General features: G+C 41.9%; 2 protein-coding genes across 8 annotated transcripts in view; both read right to left on the bottom strand.

The window, feature by feature from the left end:
• Window positions 1-3456: 3456 nt before the first annotated feature.
• On the bottom strand, window positions 3457-10629 carry tmem51a (transmembrane protein 51a). 3 transcript variants are annotated; one of them, XM_061736460.1, is made up of 3 exons: window positions 10469-10629; window positions 7338-7821; window positions 3457-6189 (listed from the first exon to the last, which is right to left on the bottom strand). In XM_061736460.1, exons 2-3 carry the CDS (start codon window positions 7751-7753, stop codon window positions 5781-5783), a joined length of 825 nt encoding a protein of 274 aa, XP_061592444.1. In that variant the 5' UTR covers window positions 7754-7821; window positions 10469-10629; the 3' UTR covers window positions 3457-5780. The 3 variants fall into 3 exon arrangements, with proteins under 3 accessions (XP_061592444.1, XP_061592446.1, XP_061592445.1); XM_061736462.1 differs by having other exon boundaries at window positions 3457-6186; XM_061736461.1 differs by lacking the exon at window positions 10469-10629 and adding an exon at window positions 7954-8091.
• Window positions 10630-14321: 3692 nt separating this feature from the next.
• Window positions 14322-24901, bottom strand: part of kazna (kazrin, periplakin interacting protein a) — a 196484-nt gene continuing 185904 nt past the window's right edge. For 4 of the 5 annotated variants that reach the window (XM_061736479.1, XM_061736478.1, XM_061736481.1 and 1 more), the window contains 7 exons: window positions 20424-20632; window positions 19282-19400; window positions 17926-18157; window positions 17722-17823; window positions 17012-17178; window positions 15457-15601; window positions 14322-15233 (listed from right to left, as the gene is read on the bottom strand). In XM_061736479.1, coding sequence (XP_061592463.1) covers window positions 15075-15233; window positions 15457-15601; window positions 17012-17178; window positions 17722-17823; window positions 17926-18157; window positions 19282-19400; window positions 20424-20632 — 1133 coding nt within the window. In that variant the 3' untranslated portion in view covers window positions 14322-15074. The remainder of the gene's footprint in view (window positions 15234-15456; window positions 15602-17011; window positions 17179-17721; window positions 17824-17925; window positions 18158-19281; window positions 19401-20423; window positions 20633-24901) is intronic. The other variant, XM_061736480.1, reaches the window with a different exon arrangement.

Here is a 24901-nt window from a genome sequence, read left to right as displayed (position 1 = left end):
TTTGTATGGTCTTTGTTTTAATGATATGACAGTTTCCCAATTATAAAAAAAAACAAAAAGTATTTTAAATCTCGACCCTTAGTATGTAGCTACTATTATTTTGAGGAACATATAACATTTTTAAGACTGTCCAGTGGAAAATCAGTAGAAAAAACAGTTGTTAACGTCACCAGTGGGGAAAATTGATGGGAAATTCTTATCACCGACCATGTGTTATGTCCTCTCACTTCAACAGGTTTGATTTCCCACAAGCCATACAGTATTACTGATTAGTACTGTGTAATACATTTTTAGTGAGCTAATTTGTATATAAATTGTGATGAGCTCATTGACTCATAGTTAAAGTATAACAGAAGCATAATCTACTATACATACATGTGTTTCAGAACATTATCATATTCTAACACCTTTGCCTGCTGTAAAATGTTTCTGATGTTGATAACCTTGTTCTGGAAGGCAAGACCTGCTCTGAGTGTGTCCAAAAAAACATTTCCATTTCAGCACTCCCTGTGGCAATAAATCTTGAAATTCTGACCTCTATTCTGGGACAGTTTGGAGGATTATACCATACTTCTATCTAATGTGTTTATGTGTTACTGCAGGAAGACAGCAGAGGGCGCCAGAGGCCTTCTCGCTTGCTCTAACTGGGTGTGATATGTCAAAACAAAATTTCATAACGAGAACAAATTACAAACATACTTATACATAACAACATTTACAAGGATCATGATAGTAAGGCGTGATCCTTTTTTTTTATTTGATGCATCCACTTTTATGGAAATAGAAAGCTTTGAGACTGTTCAAATTTGTTTAGTGTAAAACTGCACAAAAAAAGTAGCCTATATGGTTTTGCTATTTTCTGTATTTGTAAGAGCTGCTCAAGACATTTGCAGGATTTTTCATATATCCTCAGCAGCAATATCTTCCAACATAAAAAGAAACACATGTTATGTTGAGAAGTTCAAACTTAGCAATGCAGTAAAGGAAAACTTTGAAAGATTTGATCTCAAAAGGCAGCTGCTTAAAAGTCATGTAAAGTCATTCAGTCACCCAAACAGGCCTACAGTGACCCTTCTGCCATCGGTAACACACACATGATCAGACCAGTCAATACTGTTTTGTTTCTGCTTTGTGTGTGTGCTTTTTAAAACCCCTCAGACATGTGTAAACTAGCATCACAACGTGAATGCTACAATTGCAGAGTGGTGGTGATTAAACGCCGCTTTATGACCTCTGACGAAGACTCGCTAGAACGCAAGGCAGCTAACGGCATCATTCATGAGTAACTCCTGCCTCAGCTGATAAAAGCAGCTAACACAATACAATATCACCTCAGCAGCCACTACTGCGTACGTGTGTAAGATATGTGGAAGAGGAGTGTCTGTTATCAGTCAAATTGATTTTTTTTTAAAGAGGAGAGTTGCTGGATCCAAACAAGTAACATTTCACATACTTTTTTTCTTCTGTTTAACTCTTTCAGGTGAGGGTATTCATTTCCCTTTTAGAAAAAGGATATTATAGACAGAAATAGAATAAAGCATCTTACCATAGTAGGCCTTAGGCAAATACAACCTCAGATAAAGAACAACATTTGTTTTCCCCCTGTGCCATTCATTATTTAATATAAATGCAGACAAGATTTCAAAAGAAAAAAAACCCGTGGGTAAAACTAAGTACCCCCTTATTGGTTTGTTGCAGCCATGTGCTGCTGATCATCAGCGATTGGATTCAGATGTGTGTTAACACAAGGTCAACGGTCTAAAAGGAGCAGCCATTTCTGCACATGCGTCTGGAAAAGCTTAAAGAGCCAATTTCAAACCATTTGGAAAACAGTGTTTTATATTGATAGAGTTCATTCCCCTGTAGAAAAGCATTCAAAACAGCTGCCAGTCTTTGGATCAGGCCATGCAATGATCAAGGAAATACATCTCAGACACTACAGGCTTCATTCAGCAAGTACATTTTGGTCCATGACAGCACAATCAGAGGAAGGCTGAACAAGTATGTGCTGTTTGCTAAAGGTTGCCAATAGAAAGGTCAAGTTTTCATGGTCTTTGTAGACAGAAGAACCTAAGTTTGAAAAACTGCATTTGAGCAAAACCACAAACACTTCTGGATTATTGTCGTTTGGACAGATGAAACCAAAGTGGTGGTGTTAGGCCTTGATGCCCAGTGCCATGTTTGGGATAATCCAAATACAAAATCCCTGTCGAGCAAGGGGATCCAAATTCGGTCCTCGAGGGCCGCAGTCCTGCATGCTTTAGATGTTTCCCTCCTTCAACACACCATGATACAAATGACTGTGTCATAATCATACTGGTGCACGACCTTTAATTAGAATCCGGTGTGTTGGTGCAAGGCGACATGCAGGCTTGCGGCCTCGAGGACCGACTTTGGACACCCCTGCTCTACAGGCACTTCATATCCACTACCTAACACTGCAGTGGGGGGGCCTGGTGATTTGGGACCGTTTTCCAGCAACTGGAACAGGATGAAGTCTCATGTATGCTGAGTATTCTGGAGGCTAATGTGAGACCATCTGTCCAACAACTAAAAGTTGGTTGAAATTTGGTCACGCAGAGAAACATGACCCCAAGCACACCAGCAAATCTTTCTGAATGGCTGAAAAAAATAAGACAGTTGATATCTTGAAATGGCCCTGTCAAAGTCCAAACCTCAGCCCAAGTGAAACTCCATCCAAGGAGACAGAGATGACAGTGCTTCCGTCAGTAATAAGGAAACCGTCGTTTATTATTGGATGCATCATTGATTTAAACTCAGCTTATCAATCACAGTCAAAATTATTGACACGGACCTTTAACCTCAAACAGTTGTCCCTCAAAGAAAAGTTAGGTTTTTTCCCGTCTCTCCCAGAGATCCTCCAGTTGACAGAGTAGTAACTTCTACCTGTGGCTGTCCACGGTATCTGCTCACAGCCTGAAAGGAGGAGATTCCTGGTAACAGAAAACACAGCTTTTGCTGGAGGAGACGGTATCAATGTGGGCCGTCATGCACGTTTTTCCTGGAAAAAGCTCATCTAAAATGTCATCGGCTAGCACAATTGGGAAATTTTAACTGGTTATAAAACACGCAGGGAAGATTAAAGGAAGATTTTGAGTGAAGGCAAAGTTCAGTACGACTGAAATAATACCTCATGGTGTGTTAGTACATACATTGCCAGTTTAAAGTATGGCTACCCACAGAGAAGCTCTGGTGACCCCTGAACCGACAGAACCCCGAGGGTTCCTGGAATGTCACACCACGCTGAGGACATGCCTCTAAATAAATGTTACAGCCACCTCCCTAAAGAGGCTGTTGGATTATTTTCTCCACTATAACATACCCAATCTGGATAACTATCAATGAAACACATTTATACTATCGCAATCTTAACAATTATTTTCTTTTATTTTCTCAAAAAATATCAAAGAGATAAAATTTATTTTCAAAGTTCTGCAAAAGACAAATTATTTATCGCACAAACAATTATAGAAAGGCATATTTTCACAGTTCAGATAAAAAAGGGACACAGATTTGAGTAAAAAAACAAAACCATGAAATGAGACTGACAAACAAACAAACAGCATTACAAAAAGAAACAGACTCCTAAACTCTAATGCTATCTTTCATTTATGGAAAACATTTTAACAAAATAGTTATTATAAAAAAAAAGAAGTCACTTATTTGCAACGTCCATGGTCAATGCATAAACTATAGAGATCACATGAAACACTGTGTGACGTACTTCAGTTTAAAACAAGTCTAAGAAATGTTAAGGTGGCTAAATTCTAAAGACAATGACAAAGGGAAATTATGACCATGCTGTTATCATCCAACAATGATCGAGTAGCGTTAATGGGAGACACAATACTGATAAAGACGAGGATAGAGAGAGAAAAAGAGATGTGCAACTTCTCAAACTTAGTAACATTAAACTGAATGACCAATAAGTCTGCTTGGCTTCAGCTGTTTAAATTTAAACATAGAGAAGAGAGGAAGTGTGCTGAAAAGAGGAAACATTAAAAACAAAAAAAAATGTATTAACGGATGTAACTATTTCAAATAACCACTTCTCAGAATGAAACCTGGAGCCTCTTGTCTCTTTCTGTTCCCTCAGTGCACCATCTTAAGGTGAAAGATAGAGCCACGAGTTAAGCTGTGAATGAAGCAAGGGGAAATAGTTGCTGTAATTATGATGCAGCTGCACAGTGAAAGAGCCTCTCTGTTGGTCATCCAGCCCAGAGAAGCAGACAACACTTCTGCCTTTGCCGCTCACCATGACTACGGAGCAAAAGGCTGTCAACTATGAAGCAAGCTCCTTCCAACAGGCTTCAACACGCTTCCGTCGGTGCATGCTGCTGGAACGAGTACAAGCAACACTGCACAGGAAGAGCAACATTACACGTAGTGTTTTCACAATATTTTGGAAAGCGTTCAGAGCACGAGGCAATCAATACTTTGGTTTGTAGAGCCGGAAGGAAACACTTTTGTGCATCTGAAATCAGTTAGCATTAGCCATTCTTAAAGAGGCCTGGAGCTCACTATAAACATGACAACGAACAGTGATCACTGGCGGGCCGCTAGTTAGTGTAGTGTATTTCCTTTTTCCTTTTTTGAAGCATCAACCCCACCATCGCTTTGCTTTCACGATCCAGTCACTTAACACATCAATTACATTTAAGTTGTACCTTAATAAACAACTATGGCACAAGTTCACCATTAATCTTTGACTTATTTAGTAAACATGGCGATGGATGACTCCAGAGAGACTACATACCACTTGAGAACACAAGCAGTTGCCAAAAGCTGAAGTTATTCAGCTGTTAGCTGTCGCAACTATATGGTATGCAGATAACTTATAAATTGTGATAAATCAGTGACATATGTGGGTTATGTTTCGTTAGTTTTAGAAAGCTAGTTAGTATGACTAATAAGGTGAAGATACAATTCTCTGTCATATTTAAAGAAACGGCTGATGGTAAATTCAGGACTTTGCATATTTTGGATCATTTCTCGCTACCTGCAATTCCAGTTTTTCTTCTAGTCTCTACTAACCTGAGCTGGACCATACATATGGAGAGGTTGTTTTTTTTACTTTCTAGAGACAAGTCTGAGAGCCGGAGCTACTAGATTTTTAATAGTCAATGGGAAAGGGACCGTGTGGCATGATACCAAAGTACAAAAACACGTCTAGGCCCTCACCGTGGAGCGTTCACTCGGCAGAGCGCCGGCAGCACCAATTCCACAACTTCCACCGTGAAACACTGTCTCAACAGAAGCCGTCGCACAAAACGGGTGGACATATCACTCTACGTGGACATAAATCCTCCGTACAACGCCTCGCTCTTGTCCTTTGATCTCCTCCACCTCACACATACATTCGGTGAACAGTGAAAACTGGTTATAGCTGTAATGGATTAACAGAAGTGCACAATAACATACAAGACAACTGAAGTTCAGTCCAATGTGCCACAGTGTGCCGAAACCTGTCACAGTAAGGGAGGATCCAGCTAGTGTGTGTTTCAGTGATCCAGTCAGATCCACAGTTAGTGCTAGGTTTATAAAGATTGACAGTAAAAAAAAAATGCAAAAGAACGTTGTGCAAGAAGTCATATTCAAGTCTTGGCTTTAACGAGGCCAATCCAGATCTGCACGGAGATTTACAGAGGATTCCAGGAAATTCACTCCATTGTTTTAAACATGGTGTCAGCTTGACCTTAAAGATCTCCATGAAGATCGTTAAGAATCTCTTCCGGGATTTGGGTCTCTTCAGCTTCACCTTAAAGCGGAGGCAGTTTATCCTCATACTGAGGGGGTGGAGTAAGAGGTTCAATGCTAATCGGAGGTGCCGGCTGAGGGTTTCTAATGTTTTTCATGGGCAGCTTCTCCGACTTAATCCTGCGGATCTTAATAGGGAGGAGTTTGCGGTTATTTTTCCCAGGTCTGTGAGATGACGTTGAAACCGCGGCAGTGGTGGCGCCAGCAGCCGGGGCAGGCTGTGATACGGTGGTCGTGACCTCCGGTCCCTCACTCTCATACTGCACGCTGTCCACTTGGACCAGGTCGTCGTAGGATGGCAGCTGGGAGACGCTCGGCCGGAGGTTGCTCTGACGTACAGGGTACTGGCCGCTGCCTACTGCTTCTTCATAGGTGGGGACGGCGTATTGCTGGGCCTGCTCCTCAGCACTGCTGGCATTTACAGAAACGAACAGATATAAACATGAGTCACACACAGAACAAGGAGTTCTCTTGAAATTCGTTGTTGCAAGTACGACATTTCCAGGAGCTGAGAGGCTTCATTTTAAATAATAACAGCTAGTCAAAATTCTGAGTTATAAAATAAACGGTGTAAAAGGTGTATGACTGTATTAACAATCATCCAACAAACGTCAGCTATGTTGCAATACAACTATGTCCAGCGTGCATTTTTATTCATCATCTGGTTTGCATCACCTTAGAAAGGAACAGCTTTATGCATCACACAGTTAACCTACCAAGTCTGGGTAGTAGGCATGCATACTAAAAGGTGTTTTCAATCATCTTTTGTTCTCACTCCAGGGTCAAATAAATGCGGAACCTTTTAAAAGTGGAAAGGAATTACTTTTGCTATTTAAGATGAAGCATTATCGGTTAAACGGGGCATTAAAGCAGCACAAAGAAACTTTGTTACCATTGTAACCTCAGCCAGTCCCTGGGTAGGGATGGACTTTAAGTCATTTTTATGACACTGCGCAAGATTTCCACCCGTTTAGACTCTTTGTCATTACTTCCTTGAGTCTCCCAGTTGCCTCAGCCATGATATCCACTGTAGCTCTGTCCGTTAGCTTCATTGCTGCTCGTGTTGGACACAGGGCTGTAACGCGATACGCAGTTGTTGCAGGAGACAAAGTGGTGGAGAGTACAAAGTTGCTTTTGGGTGGCTTTTGCCAATGACAGAGACTGCAGGAGCTAAATGGAGCTTCCTAAAAGTAAATAAACATTTCTGCGATGAAGCTGACATTTTAAAATGTAAATAAAGTCCTTTGTGTGGTCTTAAAGTGAAAGCAAACCTGTGATTTTGACACTGTTACTCTGCCAGGCAGTTACTGCTGGCAGACAACATAGTAACCGTGTTATTCCGTCTCATGGTTTGTATACCATGCTCTAATAAGGAAGTTGGAGTCTTTGAACATAAAAAAAAAAGGAGTCCGGCAGAGAATCATTTTCACGCTTATTTAGGAAAGAGCTCTTTTGGATTCACAGCATGCTCAACATTGTTCCTTTTTGGATCATTTGGTTTTGGCATGATTACATAAACAAAAATAAAAAAGGCCAAGTAAAGTGGTGTCTGTACTCACGTTTGTCTGTCCTGTTGCTCTCTTGCTGCCTCTTCTCTCTGGTTGTGGGCCTCCTGGAGCCTCAGCTGCTCCCGCTGCTTGTTCCTCATTCCCAGACACAAGGACAGCAGCAGCATGGCCACCCCGGAGCCCGCCAGCACAAAGGCCACAGAAGACGCTTTATTCCTCTTTCCATCGATTGCACCACTTCCCCCCGCACCGCCGCTGCTGCTGCCGTTAAAAGACGCGTCTGCGGGCACCACACTCCACACAATCATCACCACGCCGAGGGCGATGAGACCCACTCCCAAAGCGCACAGCGCGTACTGGGAACCCGAGTTTTCTCTGTTTTCACTGCTGCTGGCGTTGTTACTGTTGTTGCTGTTGCTTCCTCCGCTCCCGAGAGGACAGGGCGATCCATCCACACTGGAACGCATCTTGTTACTTCCACAACGCCCGTCAGACCAGCTGCGATGAGGTCAGAAACTGTAGAAGGAAAGGGGTTCTAAGAGGGACACAAACCAGGAAAATCAATATAAGGACACCCCAGAGTGGAAGGACAACATACATACACTTGAAATAAAATTAATTATTTATCTGCTACAAAGATTTGTATATGTTTCTGATATTGCCTTACATACACTGAAGAGAGCCACTCTCCTGTCTTCCTCCTCTGAGCAACACCTGAAGCGGGATGGCCGTCTCCGGTCAGGGTGTGCAGAGCTTCAGCTTTTATGAGAATCCAAGCCCAGTTTTTTTTTTTCCCTTTACTTTCCTTACAGGAAAACTGATGTGATCTAAAATCCGCTGAAGTCATATAAAGCTGAGGCTTCTACAAGTGGGTGTGTTACCAGGTGAAAAATTCACATCAGCCTTGCCTCTCACTTGTGTCATCACGGTAGTCACTGATGTCAGAGCATTACACCGGTGTAGATAAGAGCTGCCCTTGTAAAGCAACGGCCTCAATAAAAATATTACACAATCCCACACTCTACAAGTTTACTGTGCTCATCCGACTTTACAGTAGAATAAAAGAAACATGCATGGACCATTTAGCATGAATGTGTAACAAAAATAATACGGGAAGCATAACTGCTGTACAAAATCAAACAACTCTTTGAAATCCAATGAGCGTGACGGACGGGCATTAGTGCACTTTACCAACACACTTAAGACATGTCACATGACCAACGACTATTTTGTTGTTGTTATTTTTTTAGTAAAACACAATTGTAATCAAAAATGCTTAACCAGTGCAAAAACAAAATCCAAAGAGACATTTTAATTTGACATGGAAGAAATCTTTTTAACGTAAATAGCAAAAGGAGAGTGAACTAAAATGTCCCCGAAACGTTCATAAACAAGAACATGTGCTGCCCTGCTGGAATTGGAGAGGGGGCAGTAACAAGCCTACCTGCCCTACATTTAAAGATGCCCTTTTACTACCTAATGCAAGGCCTTCAAGTCTATCCGGGCTTCATTTGGATCAAAAGTGGACAACTTCATTATGGTGGGCTTTATGCTTAAAAAGGGCAAATGACATGGGTCTGAAACGGTATTGCAGCAGGGGCTGCAAAGGGAGAAAGCCTGCATGGGCCAAATGAATGTGACCCATGTGGGATGCGAGTAGACTTTAATATCTATGGGCTAATAAAGGGGCAAATAATGTGGGTCTAATATAGTTTTAGTACCCCGAATTAGAAAATGAAACCAGTTGGATCCAACATAAAACCAGATAGATCCCACTCAAGAGTCCACATGGACAACCCATGGGAGACCACCACGGTTGAATTGGTTTGATATTGGATATTGGACATTGGACATTCAAAGACATCCATTTTACTTGTGATACATACCACCGATTTTGGTCAAACCACTTGTGATGTGTTCATGGTCATCTAGACTATATATCACAAAACAGTAATTATTAAAAAATCATATATAAAAAAATCATATATATGGGCTGATTTAATGTGGTTTAATGAATTCAACACCCATAAAACTTGTGATACATACCACTGATTTTGGTCATATTGCTTGTGATGTGTTCATGGTCATCCAGACTTGAATTCATTAAACCCCATTAAATCGCCCCATAATATGATTTTATAATAATTACTCTCTTGTGATATATAGTCTAGATGACCATGAACACATCACAAGCAATATGACCAAAATCAGTGGTAGCCTATGTATCACAAGTTTTATGGGTGTTGAATTCATTAAACCACATTAAATCAGCCCATATATATGATTTTTTTTATATGATTTTTTAATAATTACTGTTTTGGGATATATAGTCTAGATGACCATGAACACATCACAAGTGGTTTGACCAAAATCGGTGGTATGTATCACAAGTTAAATGGATGTCTTTGAATGTCGAATATCCAATATCCAATATCAAACTAATTCAACCGCGGTTGGGAGACCCATTTTTTTTGTTGCCCACTTGTAAAACGTATAAAAAGCTGGCTAACAGGAAAGGCAATGAATGTATCTATTCATAAACAGCCGGACAAAAGTGAAATCATCGGAGTCCCTGCTCCTCACAAGTTGCTGCCCAGCCCAGAAATGCAAAGGAATCCATGTAAGAATGCTCAGGCCATAGACCTGCTTACTATAGTCCAGCCCCCTCCTACATCTTCCACAAAATAAAAGCAAAAAAAAAAAGTTATTTAAGCATTTGCTACCGCAGTCTGAAATGTCTGCTTCCAGCAGAAACAAAGGAGAAAGTAATTCCCTGCAGACGCGGCTCGCTTTAATTGGCTTCATCATATCAGTCAATGAATGTAACTGTTAAGGCTGATTTATGGTTCCGCGTCACACCAACGCAGAGCCTACGACGTGGGTAGGCGGCAACGCGCAAAGTACCTGCGCGTCGCCGCGTACCATACGCCGTAGGTTCTGCGTCGATTTAACGCAGAACCATAATTCAGGCTTTATTTTGGCCAACACCGCCGTGCAGCGTCCATTTTCACCACCAGACACATGACGGGGTCGGGACGGCGTTAAAACTAAACTATCCGCGGGGCAAAAGCCCCGTTAATAAGTAGACGCGCTCCCGGCTCCGTGTTTGTAAATGTTTACAAACGCTCCCACCGCAACGAACGGCGACTTCTGCGGGCGAGAAAAAGCGCGATCACACTCACCTCTGCATCACATGCCAACTCTTCCTCTTCCCCTTTATTGGGATCGATTTGTTTATTTATTTCCCTCAAATCGGTGGAGCTTTTAGGGTCCCTTTTTTTTCAATCACGCCCTGCCAGAACGATCGGGACTTTACGGGGTTTATTTTAGTGTCAGGAGGCGTTGGAGGCTGGAGAAGTTAGAGAAGGATGGGCGGCCGGAGCAGGAAGGGGGGGCTTCAGCTACACGACACACTTTCTTAACCCTTTCGCTCTCGGGCTCGCTGGTGGACTGAAACGAGAGTAGAGGGAAAAATATGTCAGGTATTCCACTTCTAGGTTTGCCAATCGTCCCGAATTTATAAACTACACTGCAAAAACTCAAAATCTTACTAGGAATATTTGTCTTATTTCTAGTTAAAATTTCTCATTTTTAGTCAAAAAATCTCATTCTACTTAAAACAAGAGTCATTACCAGAAAAATAACTTAACTAACTAATAACTAAGTTATTTGACAATTTTCACCTGTTTCAAGTAAATTTTCACTTGAAATAAGTAGAAAAATTGCCAGTGGGACCAGATTTATCTTCTCATTACAAACAAAAAAAATTTCTTCCACTGGCAGATTTTTCTACTTATTTCTACTTATGAAAATCTACTTGAAACAGGTGAAAATTGTTGTTTCTTCCAGTGATGAGTCTTGTTTTAAGTGTAATGAGATTTCTTTTTTTTTTTTTTTTTTACTAAAAATGAGACATTTTAACTAGAAATAAGACAAATATTCTTGTTAAGATTTTGGGTTTTTGCAGTGTAAAGTATTGAGTCCCGTATTGAGCTGAAAAGGGACGCACTTTGTCCCGTATTACTGTGAGAGTCAAAAAAAATAGTCATAAAATGCCAATGGGAAATGGCATTGAGCTGTTGAGTTCATAAGTTTTTTTTTTTTTTTTTTTTGTTTTACTAGAACTGTAGCCTACAGTCATGGCCTTTGAGGCACAAATATGTTGCAGGACAGGCTTCTGTTAAGAAAGGCACTTATTTTATTCAGTTCATTTTGTTATTTTGTATTAAAGTGAATTGCTGGATAATAATTTGTTTTCCATGTGTTCATGGCATTCAAAAATATACATCTAATTCAATTCAAGTTCGAGTCAAATAGTTAAAAAATCATTTCACTCACAAAAAAGAGGCTAAAAAAATTCACCACGCCAGGAAAGCTGAAGGCAATTGGGTTGGCCGATGAGGTGTCCCTTATTTATTTTTCAGGGAGTTGGCAACCCTATCCACTTCTGCACTTTGGCAGTAGTGTGGGCAAATCTTTAACAAGTAAATGACTTAAGGCGAGTTTTTCATTATTATACTGTCCCTTTACCAGAACTGCTACATGTATTTCCTTGGGAACATACGTAAGTGACCACTCAAAACAAATGGGAAATAACAATAGCCCCTTAACCGGAAAGGTCTGCCCTATACACATGTTATTATATTAGGAACAGCTGGGAACCGCATTAATCTGACGATCCATTCAGTTTGAATACCACCTACAGTAGCAGCAGAAGTTAGTCATTATCACTGAACACCATGTGCAACATGACTGTAAGCTGCATACAACAGAATAAATGTAATAAATATTTCTCCAGATAGTGTTCTGAGTTGCCTGGAAGCTCAACGGTGGCTTAAATTCTAAAGATTTTCAGCCCAGGGCTAAGAAAAGGTTTCATTTCACTGCAGACATGTTGCCTAAAGGACTTTACTATCTGTGTAATGGCTGCTTTTATTCAGGTCTTTTATATGTAGGCCTAAGGGCTCATCTAAGATATACATGGGTTCAAAAATGGGGACCCATATGGGATTGTTCATTTATACCATATTACCCCCATGTGAATTGCCCACTTAGGTTCACTTCTAGGGTCGGCCAAGTTGGGATAACCGATAAGACACCCTTCATCAAACCTCTGGGTCTCATTATGACACATGTACCTGAGCATAACTACAGCAACACATCAGGGCAGCATGGAACCCATGGACGATCCCCATATTACTGTATATCTCAGATGGGGCCCACATTCAAATATTGGTTGGGATGTTGTGGGATTCATAAAAGTACCTGTAGTTTTTTGTATAGAATCGATGGACTGAACACTCCCCAAGGACTTTAGAATTCAGTGGCTGGCTGTTGCAAAAAAGTAAAATATATATATATATATATATATATATATATATATATATATATATATATATATATATATGTACACACAATAGCTGACACAAAAAAAGAGAATATCTTTCACTCTGCTGTTTTTTTAAATGTTCGCCACAGCTAGATGGCTCTGCATGAATGTCTTCAAAGTCCAACCAAACCATTAAGCCCTAATGACATATCCTTGAAGGTGTACATAGCTCTATCTTTTTTGTGACAAGAAAATAAGCACTCTGAAAGTCTGAATATGATTGATGGACACTGATTGATCAGGACTTCTCGCTCCAGTAAAGACCATTTACCATCTTAGATCTTGTAGGAATTCTTCTCTGTGGGTTTACAACTGGCAGTGCCTCTCCGTCACAAGTCCTTTAGACTCGAGAGGTCATGTGACATGGATGGTCTGTCACCATGCAGTTTGTACTTCCCCACTCTGGGCTCAGTTTGGCTCTTCTTCTTAGACCCCGTCCTGATGAAGTGATGAATGTACAGTTTTATATTAATGGCAAAAACACCTCCGATAGCGGAACCCCCTCTCCCAAGCCGCACCCTGCATTGTTCGTTTGAAGAGCGGCAGCTTTATTCTTTTGGGCTCTAGGGAAGCTTTCTTCCTCCTCAGCCGTGGTCTGGTGCCCCTGTTACAATACAGGAGGGGACGAGCACACGGACTGAGCAGCACTGAGCAGGCCCAGATTGTATCTGCTAGTCTGTATTTATCACCGCCAGTCTCTAATCAAATTTGTTGGAAGCCACAAAGGAAAAACACTGCTGAAAAATAAATGCTTGATTTACATGGCTTAGTACAGTAGTTACACGCCGCTAGTTAAAACTATAAAATACTCAGGGTTACATTCTTTCAGTCATTATTACAGATAAAACCACTCTGTAGTCAAATAGACACCACCTATGTTGACTTTTTGTTGTTTTTGTAATCTAGGTTTTATGGCTGCTGGGCGATTATGAAATTGTATTTCTCCACTGAATATTTTCCTGTAAGCAATGAAGCTGATTTCCCAGGTGGAATTACTTCCTGTTCTTTGTCACGCTCCTTATATCACAGAATACAAAGGAGCATCCCCACAACCCATGGGTGATTTACCAGACAGGTTTATAATGTTTAGCAGCCAGAGCTGAGTCATCCGCCTGACAGAAAGGCCGAATCACTGTGAGTAATAGGAAAGTTACACCGTTCTGAACCGCGGAGACGTCTAAACTGTGAATTGTGCAACAGAGAATAGGGTTGGTGAGTGGACTCATCAAAAATATCAATGAAGTGAATGAATTAGCACTGGAAGAGGATAAAAGTGGCCCCTCATTTGCAATACACTAGAGTTTTCCTGGTTACTTTTAAGCTGTGACTTGTGTTAGTTCCTGAGATAAAAGCTCAACACTTTCAATGCTAGACGGTGGAATCAGGCTGGCATTGTGGGGAAACCTAAAAAAGGAGACTTCCACGTTATGCATAAGTGATTTTGAATTCACCATACTGTACATTGCGGATTCAGGTTTTTGAGCATGATTTTGATTCCTGTTCTCCTGTTCAGACCACACATCCAACAACTCTTCTTCTTCTTCTTCAGCTTGTTCAAATATTACAAGTTTACATCATCCCTCTGGGGCGTCTGCACCACCAGCAGTATCTTAAGTGAAGACAAGTTAGTCATAATTGTAGAGACATTTATTTCCACAGCTTCTTTTCTGTTTTTATCCAAACATCGAAATATTTTCATTCTGACAAAAATACTTATATTGATGGAATAAAATGGCATCTATATTTGATAAGTCTTTCTCTTCATTTTAATAACCTCTCATCCTTTTTCATTGCAGCAGTCATCTTTTGTCGGCATTGTTCACATAAATTGTTTACTGCTGCACAGTATAAAACTCCATGAGAGGTGCTACATTTATTCAGACTCAACAAATTAAATGTGCAAGATGGAAAAAACACTGAACAATAACTTCCTTTTTTTTGTCCTCAGCCATTTGTCAAGGCATCACAAATATGAGAGCGAAACAAAACAACAAAACAAGAGCATTTTGCACTGATATGTAACATCTTTTTAATATCTTAAAGTACCCTGTATAACACAAAGAGGCTATTTAAAACCTTATTGCCCCTCAGAGGAACAGTCTGTCTGTCGGAGCAAATCAGAGACTCACATCCTGAGTTGCACACACAGAATAGTACATGAATAATGTAGCTTGACTTCTTTGTCTCTAGAGTCTGGCATTGAGGAAGAAAAATTATTGTCAAAAAGATCAAAATACCACATGTGCACAATTTACCAGGAAGCTCACAAAAAGAATCCCGTTCCTTTTTTTTTTTACAAAGTGCAATCTGTCCTCTGAAGGCTCAGAATAAGAGTGTCCGTGTTGAGGTCCACATGGATGACAAACGTCTGTGGTACGGTGGTTTTAGCTGTACTGGTCTCACACGTTGGTGACTTCGATGCTGGCGTAGCCCCGGATGGGGCTGCCCTCGGCTCTGGGCGGAGTGTGGTCTCTGCCTTCCCGAGGCAGGGAGCCGTAGGTGCTGTGGCAACTCAGGTCCCGCCCACTGCGGTTCTTGGGACTTAACCCTGTTGGAGGCTGTGACAGAAACACTTTCACTTAGGCTACTGCAAATACACGCACATGAGTGTAAGGTTATGTGTATCCTTTCCTGATATCATTTAAAATACAGTAACAGTTACATTTGTTGTAATAGGAGCATCTGCAGTTGAAGATCTGTAGTAGAAGCATTCTTCTTATCAAAATACTGGCCAAGAATGAGAAAAGTGCCTCAGGCTACATTGGGTAAATATTTTCCCACCTTGACAGCTCTTCTTCTCAGCGAGCTGTCTTCTTCAGTGTGTCGACCGTTAGAGCTGGGCGGTCTGCCCGCAGAGTTTTGGCGAAGCAGGACTGGGGGGGTGCCCAGGCCCGAACGCTCATAGTCCTGTTTCACATCCACTCTGCTGGGGAGCATAAGAACAACAACAATCATTTAAAATATGTTAAAGGGGACCTATTATGGCACCTAATACCTTTTTCAAAAAGGCCTTGAATGTCTTAAAAACAAGCTTTTGATTGTTTTTGCTAAATAAATTAGAAATTCAGCCTCCGAGCCATGTCTTTAGCATCCCATTCTCTAACCTCATTCTCTATGTGGGATTCTGAGTGGGCGGGGCTATGATAAGGAGGCACTGTGCTGATTGGCAGCCTGAATGACGCGATACACCGCTACGAAAAAATGGCGGAAGCTCCGGCCGGCGGAGTTAGTTGTGGGCGTGGTTTCACGCATCGGAGGCCATCCTGTTTAAATCGCTCAGGCCATAAGGGGCTGACACACCAAGCCGAAAATCGGCCGTCGGTCCGTCGGTGAGCGTCGGTGCTCGTCTGTCGGGCTAGTTTCCCCGGTGTGTCCCGCACGTCGCCACAGGTCGGGTGCCCGTCGGGAGCTTTTCAGCCAATTCGACATGTTGAATCGGCGTCGGCCGTCGGTCAAACAACTCACTCTGTGATTGGCTGTTCCCGGAATTTCCCAGAATGCTTTTCGTCGTCATTTGCGTAAATAAATATTTTGCATAAATGTTTTACTTTCATAATATTCACTCAGTGAATGTACATAATCACTCGCTTGTCTTTTTCAAACCACGCCAGAATAAAGGCTGATTTATGGTTCTGCGTTACACCAACGCAGAACCTACGGCGTAGGTTACGCGGCGACGCGCGCCGTACGCTGTACCCTACGCCGTACCCTACGCCGTACCCTACGCCGTACCCTACGCCGTACCCTACGCCGTACCCTACGCCGTACCCTACGCCGTACCCTACGCCGTAAGCTCTGCATCGATTTAACGTGGAACCATAAATCAGCTCCGGAGCCGGCAGGCAGAAAATCCAGAAATTTTCGGAGCAAATTACTTAACAGGCGTAGCTACAACTGTTAGATTTCATCTGCTCCAGCTGGCTGGAGGGAGATGGACAGAGAGCGTCCGATGTCACGCAGTGCGATGCGATAGTCGGACGCTCGCATGCAGTTACACGGTTTTATAGTTGTGGGCGTGGTTTGCCTTTTGGTTACGTAACGACGGGCGCAGAATCTGAACGGCTCGTAGAAGCCACATCACACTGGATGGCTCATCGGGCGGCTGTACAGACCCTGCAGAATTTGGTTGCTTTCCTCCTTCTCTGAGTTGAAAACGTGTTTTTCATAATAGGTCCCCTTTAAAATACAGCTTTAAGCAACATTTAGTCAGTATTTGTCCCGTTTGCCAGTGTTACCGTTTCATCAGGTGAGTTTTCATGATAAGACGTGACTTTCCATCTAGTTTGAATGTGTAGTTTATTCTCTTTTACAACAGCACCAGACTGTTCCCTCTCACCTGGCCGGGCCAGTTAGCGTCTTCATCTCCTCAACGAGGTGTCTGCGAACCATGTGCTTGTTACTGGGGATCCCAAGCGCTGTTGCCATGGCATCAGTGTTGAAAGTAGGGTCAAGCACCATGACGGCTCCGTGAACTCCGCCGTTCAGGAGACTGTCGGCGTACTCCTGGATTGAAAAAAGGGACCCGCTCAAAACAACAATGTCATAGCCCATCAGTGGGTGTGAGCACAAGTCTGGAAAGTATGCCAAATGTGTTTGGAGATAAAGAGCTGAGTGATTCAGTTGTTGTTATCAGTATGACATAAAACATCCCGTGGAAATGACGGAGGTGCTATCCCCGACAGACTTATCTGCGAACGTGCTTACTGCTATTAATGTTGCAGCGCCAGCACGGAGGTTAATGTGGCAAAGGGTGTGGCACGTTGTAATCAAGTGAGTTTAAGGTGAAGCAATACATTCCCTCTATACTATTCTCTCACTCAATGAGTAAACATAAACACCCCTATTCACCTACGTGATGATGCATGTTCCTGTGCACGTCCAAAGGGGACAATCTACTCTCTTTACTCCTGAGTGTCAGGGTCATTCTTTGTGCTCTGGTTTCTGTTTTCTGTTATTGTCTGTTCCATTTCCACATGCTTTGGCCTGTAAATTACAAACAACTCCATTCTTTTTGTGTTGTGTATGTGAATTGTCTACATGTCCCACCTTGAGATCAATGTCTCTGATCCATTTCATGACCCGGTGAGACGTCCACACCAATGGATCCACGTTCTGGTGTTCACACTGTATCCGTCGAGCCTGCAGCGCCTGGAGACCGTTTTAACCAAACACATTTCTTTTTTTTTCCCCCCCTCAGATGATTGCTTCTGTGTTTATCTGCTGTCTGAGCACAAGCTGCTTCTTACTTACCTCCTTTTCAAATTTGAGTAAGTGGAGGAGTTCGATGCCCAGCAGCAGGCTGACCTGATGGAACTTCTTGGTTATGTTGAGGTGGCATTCCAGGTCATGACGTGTGAGGGAGTTAAGCATGCGGCCGTCCACCAGATGAGTGTGAAAGGCCTGGGAGTACTGAGGCAGGCCCACGTCGCTTAGCCAGGCCTTGGCCACCCAGTGGTGGTCCATATCTGCAGCCTTGGACAGCCTGCAAAAAGACACAATGGAAACTCCACTTTTACCTCAGACATGAACTCACAAATTATACTTAGCTACGAAGAGTTTGTAGGCAGACAGAGGCAAGGCTCTGCAAGTGGTCAATCACACAAACAGGGCACATGACACTTTGTTACTCATTGAAGTCAATTCCCAGAGCTGCCTGGATCAGATTCAGGTCATGCCTCCTGAGTAACTGCAATTGGCTTTGCATGACTTAGCATCAACATTTTGTGAAGACATTCTTGGAATCTCGATGCTGAAAGCTGTTGGCTTTGATGCACAGGCTCATGGGCCTGAGACGGGGTCAGGGAGGTGGGGGAGTCTTAGAACCCACCACATGTTGGGAGATCTCCCCTCGTACCAGACTGCAAACCTCATGAAATGCATTTGAACTGGCAGCACTAACATACGGTAACTATGGACCAGGGGGAAAAAAAAGAAAGGACTACAGCATTTCATAGGGATTCAGCCTTGTCACTCTGATGCATCACTTAAACATGTTGCCCTTAGAGGAATGGGTTTAGAAAAGAAGAAAAAGAAAACCAGGGATTTGGGTGAACTCATCCTTTATCAATTTAAATTTTTTTTTAAATTGTATACTCAGATATATTGAATATATTGGATGGGCAGCCAAAAGATTGTTAACTATCTGTATAGTGAAGTTTTCACTTTAACTGACCAACAGTGATTCTCGGGAAAAAAGTGCTACATTTTAAAATAGTGACTCTTAATGTATTTATTAAAACTGTTTCATGTATTTATTTAGACTTTTTCCCTTTTGCAGGGGCCACCATTGCAGACCATCATGTTCCACCTATTGATTTAGAAAAGGTTTTACATCAGATAACCTTCCTCACACAACCCTCTTCACTTATGCGGGCCTGGGACCAGGACCATGAGCGGCTGGGGCAAAGGGGAAGATATAAAGGGCTTTTCCCAGGGACACTTCGTAACACGTTTAAAAATTAAAACATCTTAACATATCAAGTGTGGACTATGACTTCTGATATGTGACTGTAAGAAAAAGTTTTAAAACTCATCAACAGATAGCTGTCTCTTATAGCTCAGTCTTGTACTGTTTGTTTTTTTAAGTCCTCTTCATCCTTTCCTCACCTTTTGCCATTCTCAGCATCTCTGTAATCTTCAATGGCCAGGCGGAGTTTTCGGCGATGCATTAAGCTGCTGACACCTAAACCCACCTCAAGGTCTTCATCCGTTAGTCCTAGCAAAACCTGAAAAATATCAGAGTGGATGGGTCACAGTTTCTTACAACTGAAACCACTTAAAGGGGACCTATTATGAAAAACAAGTTTTCTCTTGCTTTAACATATATAAAGGTGTCTCCCCTCAGCCTGTCAACTCAGAGAAGGAGGAAAGCAACCAAAATCTGCAGTGTCTGTACAGCCGCCCGGATGAGCCGTCCAGAGTGATGTGACTTCTACGAGCCGTTCAGATTCTGCTCCCTTTCGTTACGTAACCAAAATGAAAACCACGCCCGCAACTAAACACCATGTTCTAACTGCATGAGAGCGTCCGACTATCGCGTCACACTGCGTGACATCAGACGCTCTCTGTCCATCTTCCTCTAGCCAGCTGCCACTTTATTGAGGTTTTTGTAGTGAAATGAGGAGGTATCATAGAGATAACTTCTCATTTCAACTAACTGGATCAGCCGTTCCTCATCCGTGACTGTTTCCTGTTTACAGCGCTTTCAACCGGCTTTCAGCGCGAGCGACAGGAAGAAAATAGAAGCAGGGCGTCCGACAAATGTTCAGCTCAAAACGGCGCGCCATCGCTCACGGTCAGTTAGGACAGTCCAATAGAAAAGAAAGCAATGGAATTGATTTTGTCGCTGACGCTCGCTCACATCGCATGCAGTTAGGACACGGTGTAATAATAACTCCGCTGGCCGGAGCTTCCGCCATTTTTTCGTAGCGGTGTATCGCGTCATTCAGGCAGCCAATCAGCACAGAGCCTCATTATCATAGCCCTGCCCACTCAGAATCCCGCATAGATAATGAGGTTAGAGAATGGGATGATAAAGACATGGTTTAGAGGCTGAATTTCTAATTTATTTAGAAAAAAACAATCAAAAGCTTGTTTTTAAGACATTCAAGGCCTGTTTAAAATAGATATTAAATGCCATAATAGGTCCCCTTTAATGTCATAGCAAAGCAAACAAATACAGTTGGATTAAAAAGGATCTGTTATAACCATTGCATTATAAATGAACCATTTAAGACATCTGACCTTACCTTGCCGCTCTTGACATTTTCTGAGCAGGTGCGAATATACATGGGCATTGCCATGACAACCTCCAACCAGGCCTGCACAGTGCCCGCCCTCCACTGAGACATGGGCGTGGTCCTGGCCAGCTCCACCTGCTGGAGCCGGTCCAGCTGGTCCTCTGAGCCGTCGGAGAGGCCCAGGCTGAGCCGGGTGGAGCTGGAGAGGCTGTCTGAGTCTGCGTGGGGATGGGGTAAGTACATGGGTGATGTAGTTGAGGTGGTGAGTGGAGGCAGAGGTGGTGGTGGGTATAGTGAGCAATGATAAAAAGAGACATTAATGTAGTGCAAGATTAAGCAGTTTAATATCAAATTTGCCCCGTGGAGGAAGCAGGTATGCCTGCTTGACCACAAGCATGTGTTTTCCAATAAAACTGCTTCATGTATTTTTTTCAAAAAAAGCAACTCTTATGGACAACCTCTGACTTAAGAAGTCCATTACAGCAGCAGCTGTTTGTGTGTTACAATTAAACTGTCACATCTGCTTAATTTAGCCTATGGCAACAGCTGCAGTAAATAAGAACCTGGGCTAATTTGATGTATTATGAAACCAGCTACCTCACATTAGTATGTGATGATATAATGTACCCATACTTCTGTAAAGCTTACCTAACATCACACTTATACAAATATTTAGATTGCATCTCCATAAATCATGTGTGAAGAAGTAATGAGGCCAAGGATGGTGTTCATTCTTGCACTTCCTCGTTTCGACCAGCAGATGGCAATCTCACCACACTGTTTGACTCTGGGTTTGGGGAAAGCGTTGCTTTCTGGGGTTCTGATCAGTAAACAGTGAGTAATGCATGTGCAGTAACACTTGATAAGTAACCTGGCATCTCTAATACTTGTCGAAATGTCTGAATTAGGACCAGCTCTAAGAAACACAGCTGACTGATGACTGTATACGACGCCCGGGAACATAATGAGGCCTGGATAAAAGCATCCATCTTCGAGCTCAGTCATAATGCAGAGAGCAGGATTTTTGTCCTTGTTTGTCTGTGCAATCTCAGCAACAAATTTTGTTATTTCAGTGGAAGAATAAAAAATGCCAGATTGAATGATGCACTCTGCCTGAATCATTCACTTTGAAATTTTGCTCGAAGCTTTTTAACAAAAGGGAAAGAAAGAAAACAGGAATCCTATTTCTAATAAAAAGCGAAATGGAAACCTTATATCTTGGCAAGCTTTACTGTTCTAGTGGGTTTATTGAAAAGGATATTCACAGGTACACACTTGTTTGGTCCAAATGAGCAGATCTTTATTAAACCAGCCTTCGGTGAGTCATCTCGAGCTGGATGCTTTTATGCGTCCTCCTAAGAGCAATGCACAGGATCACCGTTCACTCTGAGTGCCTTCTGAGAATAATTCATATTAACCTGAACCAGTTAGCTATTCGGACACAAATGCCTAGTCCATTTGCAACAGATGTGTTCACATTAATAGAGTAAATCTGAACAAAAGAAACCCAGCAAAATCTGAGTGGTACAACTACAGTGGTGCTTGAACATTTCTGAACCCTTGATGATTTCCTGTATTTCTGCATACTTACTATTTTATCCATCAATATGCCAATACAATAGTCCTAAACGTAGATGGAGAATTAAAAAAATGAGACAACCCTATTGTACTTACTTCTATATTTGCTGATGTCATTAATTGAAGACATTTGTGAAAGGGCAAACGTATGTGGACCATCGGTATCAGCTGTAAACTCCCTGAACAAAACATTTCCCTATACATATGTTTTTTTTTTTAGGATTATTGGACTCAGTACTCGAGTTGTAAAAAAAAATCAGGGGGGATGGTGGATTTTATCATATGGGGACAGATCATTTGTGCTCATTACAAATAATATAATATATTACAAATAATAGCACTGACCAAAACACCTGCAGAAATACTGCAGGAATGACATAGCAGCAGTTAAATGCAGCCTTCTGTAAGCTTTAAATATCCACTGGGCTTACATCAAATACATCAAAACACAAAAATAAAAAACAGTTTTCTGAACTTATCAATATGACTCTGTCCTTCACAGTAAAATGGATCACTGCAAAAACTCCAAATAAGAATATTTGTCCTATTTCGCGATTTTCACCTGTTTCAAGTAGATTTTCTCTTGAAATAAGTAGAAAAATCTGCCAGGGGAACAATATTTTTTTTGCTTGTAATGAGAAGATAAATCTTGTCCCACTGGCAGATTGTTCTACTTATTTCAAGTGAAAATTTACTTGAAACAGGTGAAAATTGTCAAATAAGTTATTTTTCTGGTGTTATTTTGACATAAGGGATGGAAAGGGGGGATGGCAGTTTTACAGGGGGGATGATTTTTACTGTTTTTATTTCAGGGGGGATGCCATCCCCCCTCATCCCCCCTCAACTCGAGTACTGATTGGACTTATACCTGATTACATAAGGTTCTCACTTAAATGAGAAGGTTTACGTGAATCATTTTTCCAACACTGCTCTGGTTTGTCAGTGTCGTCTGTAACAAACTGCTGATGAACAGCGATTCTGCCCTAACTCAAACCCCACGGCTGACTCATGAAATAAAATATTGAAACATTTTCCTATCTGTTGGCTGGGTAATCTTTATTAAAACCTGTGAAAATACATTTTTTTTTTGGGAAATTTTAGTCATGTTAAAGTAAAGATTGAGAAAACCTTCTGAAAAGCCCCTTTCACACAGCCAGTTCGAGGCGGGAACGTTGCGCCTTTAAGCCGCCTCCCTGTTCTGTGTGAAAGTCACGGAGGCGGAATGGGGGGGCCAAGTGGCCCCACCAATAAGCCGGCAGCGGAGGTAGTCACAGAGCCGAAACGGGGTCTGTGTGAATGACACAGCCGGCATGCCGGGGCCAGCCGGGGCCAGCGCTGACGCTGTCGTCACGCCTCTGATTGCGGAACGCCGGCATGCTGTGTGAATTTACAGACGGGAGCGGCGTTATGCCGGCGTTGTATGGTTCTGTGTGAACCAACAAAGGCGGCGTATTGGCAGGACTTCTTTACACCAATATTGCGGAATCTCTGTGTGAAAGGGGCTAAAGACTAACACACTTTCAAGCACCACTGTTATACCGTGAAGAGATCAACGTCGTCATCTCACAGATGAGCTGGTTAGAATGTGTGTTGTAAACACCATGGAGGATTACTTTATTTAATATGCTCTGCTTTAAATTACACCTGAATGACTTTGAAACACCAATCTTTAAATGTGTCACTTGTTAGACACTGTACTGGACTGTGATGCTAAAAGAAATATCTGCCTGTTCTTTAGATTCATAAACCGTTCTGCAGCTGAATTAATCTGTCTGGGAGGCTCGGCTCTCAGTTCAGTCTTCATGAAGTAGATTCAGAGAAAAGTCTGTTTAAAAGATGGTTCCATATTTAGAGGAAGAGAAAATCAGTGCTTCTTAATACCTCATCTTAGATAAGTTTGCTGAGAAGAAGCAACATGAGCTTAATCAACTATTTATGTGTGAAATTCACACATTCATTATTGCTGGATGTACTGTGTGTTTTTGTATGTAGTATGTATGTATAAATATATATATACTGTACACACTAATTATAGACTAGATAGAAGTTTGAAAACTTCAGAATGTAACAAAAACTATATTTTTTAAACGTCCTCTTGCTCTCAAAAGGTCAGTTTATGTGGCAGCACTCAGCTTTTTCCAGATGGTTTTCATAAGAACTAAATTCAACTTGAAGAAGTGCTAAACTCCTAGGGGAGTCTGTGACGTTTGCAACCTAGCAAAACTCCTTCTTGAAGCCTTTGGAGCTTGTGCAGTCGTGAGTCTTACTGGTTGCGTCTTGGGTCATTCCACTGTGCTGGGAGTCTGATGGAGGTTTGACAAGATGGGTCTTTGTTAGAGGTTAGTGGTCACATCGGTACAGGCCATTATTGACACAAGGTGCTAACACATGAGTTTTGTCCAAACCATCTTAAATGGCGTTATCTTCCCTCTGCTGTTTTTTATTTTTTATTTTTATTAATTGATATTATTGAGTCCAGTACAATCCTGTACAAGTTGAAATAAAGTCAGAATTGGCAACGAGAGAAGAGGAGGCCATTTGGAAGCTTCATCCCTCTCACAGAAGGACGTTCTGGGCTGAAAGAAGTTGTGCCGATGTTGAAGGGAAACACCAACATTTTAGGAATTAACATTTTTGCTGTAAACCCACAATTTGATAAGATGGTATATAACAGTTTCCTCCCTCTGTGCAGCCAATAGCCCTGTCAGGTGACGCCCCCGCTGGGCTGATTTAGCATAGTCGCTGGATTGCAGCACCTAGCCTAAGTAAAAAAAAAAAGAGCATTCAATCAACTCCAAGATTTTCATATTTACATGTTCTGACTTGTGCATTTGTCTCATGTAGCCATAACTATGTTAAAGCTTGTCAGCAGTATAGTTATATATAGGTATAGTTTTAGTGACTATGCT

This window comes from Cololabis saira, chromosome 12, assembly GCF_033807715.1.
Source record: "Cololabis saira isolate AMF1-May2022 chromosome 12, fColSai1.1, whole genome shotgun sequence".
Taxonomy (NCBI): domain Eukaryota; kingdom Metazoa; phylum Chordata; class Actinopteri; order Beloniformes; family Belonidae; genus Cololabis; species Cololabis saira.
Note: the sequence above shows the minus strand (reverse complement) of the source record. Positions and strands in the feature narration are given on the sequence as shown.